General features: G+C 36.6%; 1 protein-coding gene across 3 annotated transcripts in view; it reads right to left on the minus strand.

The window, feature by feature from the left end:
- PLD5 (phospholipase D family member 5) overlaps nt 1–15,454 on the minus strand; it is a 172,284-nt gene that overhangs the window by 109,110 nt on the left and 47,720 nt on the right. For 2 of the 3 annotated variants that reach the window (XM_009559421.2, XM_054062896.1), the window contains exon 2: nt 3,207–3,343. In XM_009559421.2, coding sequence (XP_009557716.1) covers nt 3,207–3,343 — 137 coding nt within the window. Of the gene's footprint in view, nt 1–3,199; nt 3,344–15,454 lie in introns of those variants that run through there. The other variant, XM_009559428.2, reaches the window with a different exon arrangement.

A 15,454-nucleotide genomic window follows, 5' to 3' on the forward strand; every position in this document is an offset into this window, starting at 1 on the left:
CCCTCACTTGTTTTTGTTACAAAGCCCCCACAAGAGAAATGAATACATCAGTAAAGAAGAATGGGGTTTTTGGTAACATATACAGTAAATATGCCTTATGAAATAAGAGTTTAAGGAATGATTAACAGAAGAGGAACCTCACGTTGAATTACAAGGAGTAGATCAGAAAGGCTACATTTGTATTCACAAACAATGATACAATCACAACAACAAAAAAAGATGGAAAACACTGCTACCAGAAAACACTGCATACAACATACATTAATGATTCCTCTCTCAGGCTACAAAAAGCTCTAGACTCTAAAAATGTCTTCCTTCTACTTTCTCTATCTCTCTTATTTTAAATTTCTCACTTTCTATTTTTGGCACAAGCTCCCAAAATTTCTAGCCAAAGACCTATTCTAGTCCACAGCTCTATTTCAGATGTATTTTCCTTTAACATAAAAGGCAGAAAAGGAAATTGATTTTCAGAAGATGAAAGCCTTTAACAGACCATCAATGAAGTTCTTCTCATGTCAATAGCATCCTTTCCCATCAAGCTTCTTCAAAATTCAATCAATTACAAACAAAACAAAACAAAAATCCTAGGATCATACATGTAAAGTTGTATTTGACAATCATTTCATCTAAAAAGAAGGACCATCAATTACCGCTCTGTCTCAGTGCATCCTGCAAACCTAAGCGCCTGTTCCTGAGTTTCAGTGAAAGCACTCACACAGCAGAAATATTAGAATTCAATAATTCTTGTCTTACTTATTAAAGTGCTTACCCCAAGTACTAAATACATGCCACAGGCAGCAATTGATCTTACAGCACTTCAGTAAATGCTGTAATATATTTAACACATAAAGGAGCCCAGTTTCATCATGTACGGAGGATTCAATGTTAGGTAGCATCTGCCAACACTTGGATACTGTTATTAGAAATGGTTTAGGCAGTTTATGCAGACAGCATTGATGTGCCTTCTGGTTCAGGCATTAGTAGCTAGATCACGCTCTTGAATCACTCTGTGAAAGGCACCTTAAAATAGATCTGGGGTCTGAGATCACTTCTATCACTGTAAATGCAGAGCAGTTTCATTGACTCTTATGCTTAAAGTCAATGTGCTGTATTTACTCCCAGGTTCCTCTAACACAGTCCAGGAGAGACAAGATTGGCACACATCAACCAACAAAAAACTGAGCAAAGGCTAGTGAGTACTCTTTGGAAAGGCAGATTAGTGCAGCCCGTAAAAAGAGAGAAAAACAATAAATTGTTTTATTTCCTCTTGCATATGGAAAAAAATCCTGGATTTCCATAGTACTGTACATTGCTCCCACTGTGCATTTTTTTCCATCTGAAGAAGACAAAGTGAAGAAGATTAAGTTATTCCTTGGCTGTGCCTGTTCAGCTACCCAGAACAAAATGGGAGCCATTAGTTAATATAACTGAGAGGAAAATGCGGTGCATGCATTGAAGTTGTGTGCAGCACATTGAAGCCAATGAGCAAAAAGACCTTCCCCTCATCTGACCTAGTTCTGTCAAAGATTCACACATGGGGATAGTGGGTGTAGAGGTGACACATGCAGTATCTTTAAAAATTTTAGAAAGCTACAACTCACAGTGAAGAATACCTAAGATCCTGATGGGGAAAGGAAAACTAGCTGAACTGCAGAAAATTCAGACAAGATATTAGAAGGCTGCCCAGAATTGTAAGTATAAAAGAAAGTGAATAGATTAGGGCCAAGCCATTTTACAAAAACAAAACAATGCTGGAAAAAAAGTGCCAGCAGCATGGTGGGGTTTAGGACAAAGCTACCTGATGCTGCAAGTGTGTTCTATTTGAAAGGAGCTTCAAATGTAAAGAATCTCCTCCCATCCTCCATCTTCTTTCTCCTCCCTCCAAGTAGCGTGTAAAATATTGTAAAAATCCAGTACAACCAGAAAAACATCACCCAATTTGATGGACTGTGAATTGCTGCTGACTGCACTGTGACAGGTGCAGCATAGAAGGCACTTCCTCCAAAGAGTTTTCACACAATAACCAACCAAGATATGAGAAATGGCTCAAAGAAACATTAATTTATTTCATTAGATCATTGTAAAAATAAATAATAATTATCTCCAACTCACTGTATACCCAAACATTGGTAGCTGGGTAGACTCTGCACAAACAGTGGAACAGGTTACCTAGAAAAGCTGTGAAGTCTGTCCTTGGAGCCATAGAAAGCCTGACTGTGCACATCCCTGACCAACCTGAGCTAGCCAACTCCGCTCTGAGCAGGGGAATGGAGTGGAGGATGCCCATAGGCAGCTTTCCACTCCAGCTTTTCCCTGATCAGATTAAAATGGATCTTTGAGAAGTCAAGCATGACTGTTTTTCCACAAAATGAGTTAGATAGGGTGCTCTATATACATGTTAAAGCCTTGGAAAAAAAAGGCAGAATACAATTGTGAATCAAGTCTACAAATTTTTGTTTTATCAGCTTTACTGATGGACAGAAGAGGGCCTTGAACAGTACCGTGCAAGAAAAGCACTGCTCAACTAATGAACAGATTCATGGAGAAACCTGACAGTAAGAAGTAGCAAAATTGAAATTCACAGTCTGGAAATGAAAGGCTCCAAAAAATCTAATTACCTACTTAAATCTAAAGTTAAAAGATATACACAGCCGTGGCAGGTGTCTGAGGCAAATCTCAACCCAAAATATTTAATATCCAGTCTTTCTCACTGATCACTAATTTTCTTCACAGTTCCTAGGCAAGCCACTATGTCTATTAAGGGAGTGAAAAAGAATCAAAAATAAAAATTGAAGTTCTCCCTGTATAAAAGGGGACAGCAATGTTATGTCAGAAGTGATCAGTGACCTTCCTGGAGAAGGAAAAGAAGCTCTTGATGAAATACAGACACAAAAGATATAGAACTATGTGAGCTATATCAGTACTCATTTACTGAAATTTAATGGGCTTTGACCTTGGCTTACAAAATAATTAAACTAACACAAGGGTCTTGCTCAAAGCATACTACCAAAAATAACTTCAAAAGGTGTTGTTTATTTTTACAAATCAACCTTCAAACGCAGAAATTAAAACAAAGAAACTATTTCTTCCTGTTACCTACTCTTCCCAAGTGCACCACAGCACTAAGGTCATTACTACATGCCATTATATCATACATACATATTCTTGTCCACCCCAAAAGAGAAGTTTTGTTTGTTACCTCTTACCGACAGTTATTTTGACAGTTCTTTTCTGAGAGTCCATCCTCATCTTCTCCCATAATATCCACTGCCGAAAATATCAGTGCAACCAGAATTGCAAAGCAGCATACCAGTGCAAAGATCACAATGCATCTTTGCTGGGACTGAAAGAGATTAAGATTAAGAAAGTTTTAATGGCATAAGCACATTCCAGTCAATGATCTGAGACTCTAAAACTTTTACGTAAGATTTAAAATTCTTTGAAGATCTCACTGCCATAGCTGTCAACACGAAACACACCTCAAGATGAAAACACTCTCAAAACTGTCCTTCAGGTATCACTTTGAGATGTATTCTAAGTCTCTCAGACATTGTTAAATATTTCACATGACAAATAATTCATTATGCATTTATGCATTATGCATTTAAATAACGATTCTTACAGTATTTTCTGGTTGTGCCCCACAGATAAAGTACACAGGATGGCACTCAAAAGTCTTGAGAGTTTTGCTGTGTTTGGCTAAGATTGCAAGAACACTGAAAAGCAAAGTAATTTTTTTTTATTGCTGCACGAAGTAACTGACATTCTTACTATTGATTGTCAGAGCAGCTGAGACATTTTGGCAAGTCCTTGCTCCACAGTACATGTAAAATAAGGAAAACAAATCCACAGATGATGGGATTCAAGGAAACAATGGTAGACTGTTGCTCCATATGATTGGCAATGCTCTCTGCATCTCAGATTAAATAGTAAAACCTAGCATAGCACTATCTTATTCTGCAATATGAAATGCTGCAGTCCTAAACCAGATACAACTGTGTAAATCTTGTAAAGACAATCTCCTGACATGCAATTTACATAGGTGCATGAATGTAAAGCATATTTTATCTTGAAACAAAATGTTCAAATGAATACGATGTGTAGTCTTCTACTGAAGAAAATTTCCACAAACCCACACATATATACAAAAATATAAAAGTCTAACTTCCGTTGCCATAGCTAGTTTCTTAATTTTCATTATTGCTCTGTAATTAAAATTTCACATAAAGAAAAAAAGCTAGATGAATGTATGGAAAGGTATATGAGAAAGCAGGAAAAGCATAAGGAAAAGGAAGCAACATCACGCTTTCAGGTGAAAACCAACTTCATGGTATTTCCATTGTTTCTGACATTTTGTTTAAGAGGTACTGAGTTTTAGAGTAATAAGGTTTTTTCCCATAGGCACAAAGGCCTGACTTTGTCTTTTTAGATTTTTGTTTTTTTAAATAAGCTTTCAAACATTCCAAACTAGTGCTCAGTCTAGAAGTGCACGCATTTCAGAATTAATCTGATATAAGCAATTCATTTCAGACTGTAAAAATCTAAACTGTGGCAAACAACTTCTTCAGACAAACAGGAACAATTTTTCTGCAATATAGCAAGAAATGTGTCCTTATATCTAACATTAAAATTGAATATGCCATTTAGGCTATATGCATATTTTAAGCAATGCATATTACACACTTTTATTCATTTCACTTTTATTCATTTCAAATACATGTTTAAATCTGTGTTCTCTAATACATTACCTAAAATCTTACAAGAATGCATCATAAGATAGTCTTCTCCAAGCATTTCCAAAGCCTTGTTCTGAAACAAATAAAAACTGGACCTTTTTTTTTTTTTTTTTTCCTGCTGCTAGGTAGAATAATGGCACTATATGAAAAGAATTAGAAGTAACTGTATTTTGGTGTCCAGAACTAGGGCTGCAGTCAGACGCACAGAAGTAATACGGAGAAAAATGTGAAAACATTGTCTTATAATACTGGCAAGAGAAACTATGACATGCCAAAGATAAAGAGGTATTCAGATCTGGGACACTGCTTTATACCATTACTTCATCAAGATGGCTCACGCTCTTGCTAAGATGTCCATAGTCTCATGAAGTTTCTTACAGTTCTGTAAGTATATTTGCAGAGATGTTTGATGCAGCTTCTTCCAAGTGCTGAGTGCATTGCCATGGCAGCAAGAAAGCAAAGCTACTCCCGTATCAGCAAGCTAAATACAGCCAGGGCTTGTTCTTTAACACCCGAGAGTAGGGTATGTGGCCCAGTATGGCTTGCAACCCTACTGTTCTTTTTCCCGCAAACCAGGACAACTACAGCCATCCTAGTCTACTTACTGTGAACAGCCCTCAGTTCACATTTTGGGCAAATCTGTAGCAACAAGCAACCTAACTACCACAAAGTATAAGTTACTTCACGCTTTTCCTCCAGGAATAACTCCCATCATCTTGCTACGTTGCCATGAAAGTGGCAGAACAATTACTGAGGGTTGTGTGGTCACTGGACCAGCAAGGACCAACGTAGCCTTCAAGGCTGGGGCAGCACACATGGAGGCACCAAGAGGTGTTTCATTAAAATGAGTCCACAATACTTCTATCATGTCATCAGTCATAAAATAGCCCTAAACTCCTTTTTACTAGCTAATAACTTACAGAACAAACACTATGCAAATCCTACAGTGTATTGAAAACGACGTGGTATCACAAGAAGGGACACATGGGAAAGTAGGTGCCCTACATTCCCTCAATATCTTCAAGGAAATGTAATGATAGCAATCTCTAGGTGGTTATGTCAAGGAATATGGAAATCCCATTACGCATAAATTTAGGGAACATATTCAAGGCTTCTTGACTTCTGTGTTGTAGCTGAAATTTCTATAGAGTTTGAATCTCTGTTCCTCCAGTTATGCATGTGTACAGTGTGTCAAGCTCTGCAGTTTGACTGACTGTTGCTCACTGCGACAAGCAAAAAGCTAGCACCACCGGCAAGACCACTGCTACTCTGCCAGCACTAAAATGAAGACAGAACTACACAGATCTGATCTGCTGCTCTTATTTACATAGTGCCTTTAGAGTATGCATCTGCCTTTGACAATTATAATTAATTAGTTATATCATTTTAAGTCCCAGGTTAACAGTATGGCTACAAATAGCATAGGGGAACTCGTAAATCCATACGCAAAAAAAGAACATCTTTATCAAACTGTGACCATAGTATTTTTTCTTCAAACTAAGGATAGCACAAAATATTAAATACAAAGCAAAAAATTCCAAATCTGTGATTCTCCTAACCCTGCAATTTTAGTCACGAGTCAAAGGGTCAGATAAAACCACTTAAAAAAATTAAACAGCTAGTAAGGAGGATTTTGAATTGTTTTACAGTTCATCTTGAAATTACTCCTGCTGAGTGGTGTTTTTTTGATTGCTTTTAAATCTACATATTACATTAGAAATAAATATTTGAATATTGTTTAGATTCAAATTGATGTTTATATTAGAAAACAAAGAATCAAAAATAGCTACTGGCCCAAAACAAGACTTCTAAGCCTTTCTTTTGATAACGTTAATAAATATAATTTTCATGCACTAAGGTCATACTGCAGGTAATTTTCTAATAGGAGTTTTCTAATTAGATGAGAACAGATCATGTAACTGTTGTATTACAGTGTGTGTGTGTGTGTGTGTGTGTGTGTGTGTGTGTGTACACACAGGATGAGGAGGGACCTCTACAGCTTTTGTAGTCCATCTGTCCATATACAGAGTTAATTCATACAAATTTTACTTCCACTAGATACTTGTCTAACCTGTCCCTAAAAACCTGCAGTTGAAAGAGACCCTATAGTCTCTTTAGACAAGTCATCCCATGTATTATTACCCTATTGGTAATAGGGTAAGTCTTTTAAGCTGCAAAATTTTTCTTCTTCCCCTTCACAATTGCAGAAAACAGAGATCAGAGCATTTCATTCTTTCCTGTTGCACTCTTTCACATATTTGAAGGTTGCTGGAGATGCTAAGAGGCCTGGGTCCAGAGCATCTACTGGCCTGACTGGACCGGTCAGATGACAACCATGGCTGAGATTTCATTCTTAAGAGCATGAAGATCTCTCTACTCTAAGCCCATAAATTCCATTGCATGAGAGAAAGATTTCTTCAGTGCTTATGGAAGATTGAGAAAGAAACTCCTGCAGGAACAAGGAACTATAAAAAATGCTGCTATTTCCACTTCATGAGCAAAATGCATTTATTCCATCTGCCTCATCCAGCTTAAACAATGCTGACGTTAAAATGAATCCACCAAAACACTAGACTTACTTAAACAAAGCATGGTAATTTTCATGCTTTTATACCCATATGTAGCAAGTAAGAAAAAGGGCAAAAGCTGCACAATGGGTACACAGTACAGCACTATACCAACTAGATTTTAATCTGAGGAGGACTGTATTTGTTTGTTTATTATTATGAAAAAGGATAGTCTGTGTCAGTTAAGGTTGCATCAGAGCCTGTGATACCTAAGCAGAATTGAAAATGAGAGCCAGCATTGCTCAAAAGTTGTTAAGAACACTTCAATGGCCCATAAAACTTTCAGTTCCTTCATAAACAATAGCTATCTCTGTAACACACTAAATTTAATCAGGAATTTACTTTTTCCTCCGCAGAGTACAAAAACATCCATCTCCCCAAACAGGAGACTGAAATTGCAATGCAGCATCTACTGAGAAAACTGAGAACGTAACAACAGAAGATGTAATGGCTTTAAATTAATGCTTCATTTTTGTTCCTGTTGAAAGAATAAAGGAGGTAATATTTATACAGCAGACTAATACAGAGTTCATATCTGCTCATCACAACCACAGAGACTCTAAGAGGTAGGTTTTCACATCTTCTGTCATATCAGTAGCCTGCAAATGTCTGAACACAAGGAAGAGAATAAAAGCACTCATCTACAACACTATTAACCTGTTCAACAGCTCCTAAAACTCTGTTTACAAGTGAGGTCTTATAGCATGCTATACATTGGCCAAAGATAGTAGGGAAACAGACTTCAAGAATCAGCAATCGTTCTTGTCTTAAAATCATTATGTGTATTTACATAAGAGAAAAAACATTACTATAAAGACTGTTTTCCATTGATCTGGAATCCATAGCAATACAGTAATAATCATCACAGCCTTAGATCTCCCAGCTAGTATGATTAATACTGGTCAACATGTAAGTACTCATAAAACAAAAATAGGAAGGAACTGATCCCAGGGAGCTAAGATAAGTCAAATATTATGTAATTGACTGATCCTAGTGAGCTCCATCCTTAGATATTTAAGGTACTTAAATAGGCTAACAGAGAACTTCTAGCACTAACCTCTGAAAGCTCATAAACATCAGTATCAGAAGATTGGAAAAAGCAAAAATGCTACATGTATTTAAGAAGAAAAGGTGGGAGGGCAATAGAAGTTAGGAAATAAACTAGTTATTTTAACTTCAATCCCTAGAAAATACTTGAAAAACTAAGTAATGCAGTTATTACATATAAACACCTAGAAGGTAAGAAAGTCACATCAATCAAATTTGATTTCCACCTTTCCTCGTCACAAGCCCTGTTATCCTTCCAAAGAAGGTAAAAATAATCTATACTTGATCTTTAATAAAAACTGTCTTACAAAACATTGAAAGTATGTCTCCAGATTATTACAGGAGAGGCGTAAAGCTGCTTGGAATATCATGCTCATTTTAGAAATGGGAGGACGTTTCAGAAAAGATTCTGAGGATTCTGCTGGGTATCTGTTTTTGTTCATGTCTTCATTAACAAACTAAATTATGGACAAAAAATGAAATTTGTTTATTAAGTTTTCAATCAAAACCAAAGCGGCACAAATTGAAAGTATGCTGGAAGAGTAGATTAAAATTTCAAAATGTTCTTGACAATTTTTATGCTGAGGAAAATAGGTTAAAATTCCATGAGGGAAAAGAGCTATGAGCAGGTAGGAGCAATCAGTTGCACAGTTACAGGAATTGAGAAAATATTAGGAAAAAGGATAATCAAAATGATTAAGAAGCTGGAGCAGATGCTTTAGGAAGATAGACCAAAAAGAAGGATAGGAGTCCATAGTTTGGAGAGGAGAAGAAACATGACCAAAGGGCACAAAATCACCACAAGAGCATCAGGTACAGTGAAGGAAAATTATTATTCACCAAGTACCACAATACCAGAAAGAAGGGATGTTTATTCAAACTTGTAGGAGTTATGTTTCAAAAAGATAAAGTATTTTTTGATGCAGTGGATATTGAGCACCTGGAATTTTCTGCCACAGGAGACTGTGAAAGCAAACAGCAGCAGCAGGTTTAAAAAGAGATTAGACAAAGCCTTTGAAAAAAAGTCCAGACCAGATGCTAGAAAAAACATGGATGTGCCCTCTAACAGAAATTATGGGGGACATGCTTTTACCACTGTTAGACGCACAGTACAGCACTAGATATGTCATGGGTCTGAGCAGTAAAACAGGTTTTCTACACTCTTAAATAGTTTCCATTTTTCCACAGAAAGACCCATGTGTTTTAGCAGTGTACAACTTGAACATGAATCAATCATGTCACACTGTTGTGTTGACTTGCATCTCTTTACCCTTGTATATTTGTACTGCACACGAGGCAAAACCAAATCTTTACCTTTTACTTCAATTTGGTATATTTTGTTAATCATTCACGACTGCACAAAGACAGTTTCGAGAAAAATCAACAATACATATTTAGTCCTATAGTTACCCACAAAGAAAAGATAATCAAGAGTCAATGCTCCAAACAACATTCTTTAATTTCAGTGTTTTCCAAGCAAACGAGGTGTATGAAGTCACCCTGTCTGCCCAGCAGTCCCTGTTTGCCCAGTTTCTTTCGAACACATATTTGAAAGATTTATAGAAATGTAATTCTCTCAGATATTTCACAAAATCCATTATGTAGGGAGACTTGGCCAAGAAAGACCCAAATTAGAGCCTCTTCTGAGGGAAAGATGGTCGAAAGTTTTGCCTTCCAGCACACACACAGCTCAGTACCACGCAGCCACAGGGACACAGGGACGGGATGAACCTCTGCCGCAGTGGGACACAGAGGAGCTGTGGGCCCCAAATATGCACCCACAGCGAAGCTGCTGTGTTGGTTTCACTGCTCACTGAACAAACGTTTGATCCAACAGGTCAGGTATATAACACATGGAGAGACACGTTACTATAAATAGAAAAAGCAATAAACTACCTTGGAAGAAATCCAAGGCTTTAGAGGTTACTCATCTGAACTTCCTCCACACAAGTGCTACATTACAGAAAGCTATTAACATTCAGCATACAAGCTCTATAAGAACAAAGGGTTTCTAGCACATGACCAAGTAACCTCTAATGCATTTCATTGACCAGAATTGGCATAAAAGGAGGAGGGAAAAGCATGGACACATTTAAGTGTTCCTGGGTCATTTTCCCAAAACTTAGTCCTGACTTCTCAACATGATATGTTGACTCAGCCTTCAGCATAATGTAAGACAGCATTACAGTTTGGCAATGCCAAAACCAGGCCACTGTCTACCCTAAAATTAACAGTTCTTACAATCAGAACCTGGCCTGAACAGCTAATTTGTAATACTATTAATAACTCATTGGTAAAAACCACTGTAAATAGGATTTCTCTATCCTAGTATCTACTTAAGCATCTTTAAACCTGGAACCTCTAACACCCTTGGCACTGTTAGCATCACACATTACTTCGCCAAAAATTTTGCAAGTAAAAATTGCTGTGCTACAGAAAGCTATAACTGATTTCTTTTTGCATCAGTACTCAACTATACAACAAAAGACAAAACACCTTTGGAAAAACTAAATGAAACAAAAAAAAAAATCAAACCCAAACATCAGAACTGATGGCAACAGTATTAGATTAACATGTTGGGACAAACAAAGAAAGAAAAGTTGTAAAGTATACAGGGAGGGGAGGGAAGGGTGGAGGGCAAGAAAATAAATAAGAATGGAGGAAAACAAGAAAATGTCCAGTATGGTGAACCCCCCTCCTCAGAAACAGGCCTTCCATTCACAAAAGAAGAGTTGGGAAAAAAAAACAGGAAGGAAGCAGAAAGGTAAGAAAGAATGAAGGAAAAAGAAATTGTAAAAGACAGAAGTGAAAAGTAGAAAGTAAAACTGAGAGGACTGGAAATAAATTTGAAATTGAAAAGACACAAAAAGAAAAAAGGTAAAAAAATTCAGATTAGCACATGCAAGTCTACAAATTAGAACACTGAAGCTAAAAATAGTGTTACTAACACGTATGCACATACAGTGCCTAACTTTAATATATTAGATCTGTTATGAACAAATGAGACCTTCCATATACAACTTTAATTCACAAATATGATTAAAAAGTGAACTCAGCTCGCTTCAGAAATAAAGCAAAACACTGAGCAAACAAATGCTTAAAGGTCTACCACTTCCCATCAAGAGCTGGATCTGGTAAGGCAGCATTTCATTTCCATTTGTTCACCTTTGAAAACCAAAATGAGCCGGAGCACTGAGGTGTAGATACAGCTGACAATGACTCCAGAGTGATCCCACCCCACTCCACTGGACATGCTGCTCTGGCACGCTCTTGCAATTTTAACATTAATCCTGTCATGCTACTAAGGCATGTTACAGCCTAAGGACAATCCGTTAAGATGGAAACATCAAACAATTCAGAACACTTCTAACAGTCTGAATCCAGGACAAGAAGCATCTGGGGACAAAGGACAGGATGGGGTCAGGGTGTGCTCTGGCTAAGTATGGTATTTAGAATTGCAACATCAAAGAATTCGAGGATGCCTGACGGAGGGAATCAGCACAATGTTGGGCAGCTATTTTGTGTGCACACAATAAACAAACTTGTAGGCACAAAGAATCTTTTAAAATAAAAAACACTAAGCCTAACAGTGTCAGTGCAAATATATCCATGACAGATCATTCCATATCACTGTGGCATCCAAAAAGCACCTAAACGTCTTTGTGGGTCTCATCCATATCTGTATCAAGTTCACTGAAATCAGTGAGCATTCGGAATGTAGATTCACATTTGAAGAGTTATTAAATGTACAAGAGTTTTTTTGTTGTATATATTCTTAAATACATATATTTATACACACAAACAGACACTCTATATGTAGCAGGTAGTTAGAAATACTAACTTTCTTAGATGAACCATAAAATTGCCAGTTTCGTTTTCAAAAAGCATAAAAAGCAAATTAAAAAGATTTCGAATTATTTTTTTAACTCACTCTGATCAGACACACTTAAGGAAAAAAGTTTTATTAACACTATTATAAATTGACAAGTTCATGAAATGAAATTATCTCATATGGGAAGCATTTATTTTTAGCTCATTCTGAATTTCTAACTACACTGTGAGTACATGTTGAAATAATAGATTTGCCATTCGTCCAAGCAAGTTAATTCCATTGTGACCGAGAACACAACCAATGTGACATTCACAATAGGAATTATATTCTACTTTAAAGAAAGATAAAGGAAAATAAAGAGAGGCTTACGATCCATAGCTAATTAGAGATATAAAGGTAAACTAATTATAGTGATTAAGTCTATCTGATCTATGCTTTCTTTCTTATGACAGACTTGAGAGGTGATTTAGTTACCATTTATTTTATCCTACAAAACTCTGTATTTGAATTAAGTGAGAGTATTTGTAACTTCTCTATCTTAAGTAATTCTACTTGATGGATAATTCCTTAACTGGCTGGAAAATACATGTAACATTATGCATAAGGATGGGACTGTTGTATTGACTTTGGCTTCTGGGACCTCAAAATTATGTACAGAAAACTGATCCTTACTATCACTTTTGGGAAGAAGAAACAAACATATATGGCCCAGATCATTCCTTGCCTACCCAGTGCTTTGAAGATATTCTTTATGCTGAGATCCCTGAATTTCTGCAGAATAGGAACAAGAGACAAAAATCTCCCTCCTTGGCATCTGACACTTGTTTATGATTCCAAATGACACTTTTTTTTTTAAGATGAATAGAGTACTGAAGAGTGGGATGTCACCAAGAGCAGCACCATCCCTCACTCTGCATGCAAAGCCCTAACATGAAAAAAGCCAGGCTGGAAGTATCCACTTTCACATACATCCCACAAATGCAGCTAACTCTCATCTGCGGGAACATTGCTCACTTTTCGCTGACCAAGAGACACATTCCAGTTCTTTTTTTTTTTTTTTTTTTTTTTTTAATTAAAGAACTGTCTAGCAAGGCAAGAATAGAATGGTCTAGGCAAGGAAAACATCAGTTCCTTGATGTTTTTAATAACTGGAATGTTTAGTGCTACCTGTAATCTTTATAATTGTTAATAATAAGTCTCATTGATTCAAAAATATTTGGTCAGAAAGGCTTTCCTTGAATCACAGCACAAGAACAAAGATTTGAATATTTATAATGAAAATAAACAAACAAAAAAGGAATGCTAAGAGAAAAAAGTCAAGAAACAAACAGCAACAGACCTTCAAGACCTTCAGTCTTCTACTTCCCTCTACCATATTCCCTTTCTGTATGAAACCTGTTACAGTGTTCTCAGTATATCTCATTAATGTAGCATTTTTCCTACTCCTGGTGGAGTTAACACACTTATGTGTGGAGGAGATAAAGAGAAGTAAGTAAACTGGACAAAGTAATTTGTGGATGTCCTCTTCTTTCACTATTCCAACTATATTCATCCTCTCCTACTTCTCTGTTCTACCAAACAACAAAATAATTCATCATTCTCATGGTCTCACTCCCACTGACATTCCATCTGACACCTTTCTCTCCTCGTACAGAGCAGTCCACAAAATACCACATCTGGTTTCAAAACCATTAGAAGATAACAGGTATCTTGAGGGGAGGACAAAATAAAATCAGCACAAGTGGGATCCAGTTTTGGTAGGGTCAAAGAGATTTGTTTTCTAGAGAATGCTGTGACCGGGTTCTTACATCAGCAGAGTGCAGAACTATTCTACTCTGATTAACTTTTCACCTCTCACTGGGATTACTGGATACCTCTTCCACCAGCAGCAATGCTCCTTCCTTTTAGCCCTTCCTGTGCTGCCTTATCTCCCTATTAATAAGGTCAGAATCCTTCTGGTATGTTGCAATATGAAGATGTCCTGATTTTGGCCTTTTGTCAGGTTTTGTTTCTCTGCCTTGTTTTTCTCATTTATACTTTTGTGGAAAGGCTTTATCCTACTCTTTCTTAATCTAATAATACATTACAGTATTATTGCACTGGCTTGGGATAATTCCTTACTGGTCTATTGTTTAGTCAAAATTTTTCTCTTGGTTCCCTTACTCTATTTATATGAGAAATAAATTAGCTTTTTAAAATAATAATTTCCACAACATTATCCATAAGGATAATCTACCAAAATAATAACTGACTAAAAATACATTTTAAAAAATGTAAAACATTTACATAAATAAATTTCTAAATAAAACATTATATATAACATTTCACTTTACTGGGTGGCAGAGAATCTGCTCTTTCCTTCCATCCATCAACAGTTTTCATGACATCTGACCTGAAAATCTCTTGAAGACCTCCATCTTCCTGTTACAGATTGTTTAAGACAATAAACAGATTTAGAAGTTTTTGAGAAGAAAAAAAAATCCATGCACATGAATATATGTATATATATACATACAGCCTTGAGACAAGAAAAGTCTCACTTCAATAGGAAAACAATCCTAAAGATTAAATATGACAGCAATATGTATGACTGTTATGGTTAAAAAATTTAAAAATAGCCATACGTGTGCATGGCCATTCCTGTGAAAACCATCCAGTGTTCTGGCCTACCCGTGTTTGTGTCTAGTTTTATTACTGGTTTAATTTGGCAATTACTAGAGGTTTTTCAAATCATTGCCAATTTGGAATTTTAATCATTCTGTGAAATAAAACATAGAATGAAGGCACTGTGGAGTTCTGGCTTCTGATTCTCAGTTCTGTAGCAGAGAATCCCAGTAAAGCAGAAAGACAAGGGGAGAGATGAAGCCCAACCTTGAATACAAAATAACCACACAGCAATTTGACGCCATGGAGGAACACATCCTTCACTGATGTTTCAGTGTTCCTGAAAGGAGAGGAGGTGTATTGCACCTCACCATTAGAAGCGATGATGTATCAGAGAAAGTTACAGGAACGAGTAAGTACATGCCAAAGAGTGTCACTAAACATTATCACCTTTCATCCTACTGTGAAGTTCAATATTTTTCTGGGGTCTTCTTTCTGACAACAAACTTCATTGGGAATGCTCTCTTTGAAGGAGAAGAAACTAAATTATTTGGAATAAAAGACTCTTATGGTAGTCTGTTGACTGAGGAAAATTGTTTTGGGCCCAGACTTCTGCTTACAATATGTTAAAAGTTCTTTTTAAACTACAAAATAAAGTGCAGCTTAAG

The sequence above is a fragment of the Cuculus canorus genome, chromosome 3 (assembly GCF_017976375.1).
Source record: "Cuculus canorus isolate bCucCan1 chromosome 3, bCucCan1.pri, whole genome shotgun sequence".
In the NCBI taxonomy this organism is placed as follows: Eukaryota; Metazoa; Chordata; class Aves; order Cuculiformes; family Cuculidae; genus Cuculus; species Cuculus canorus.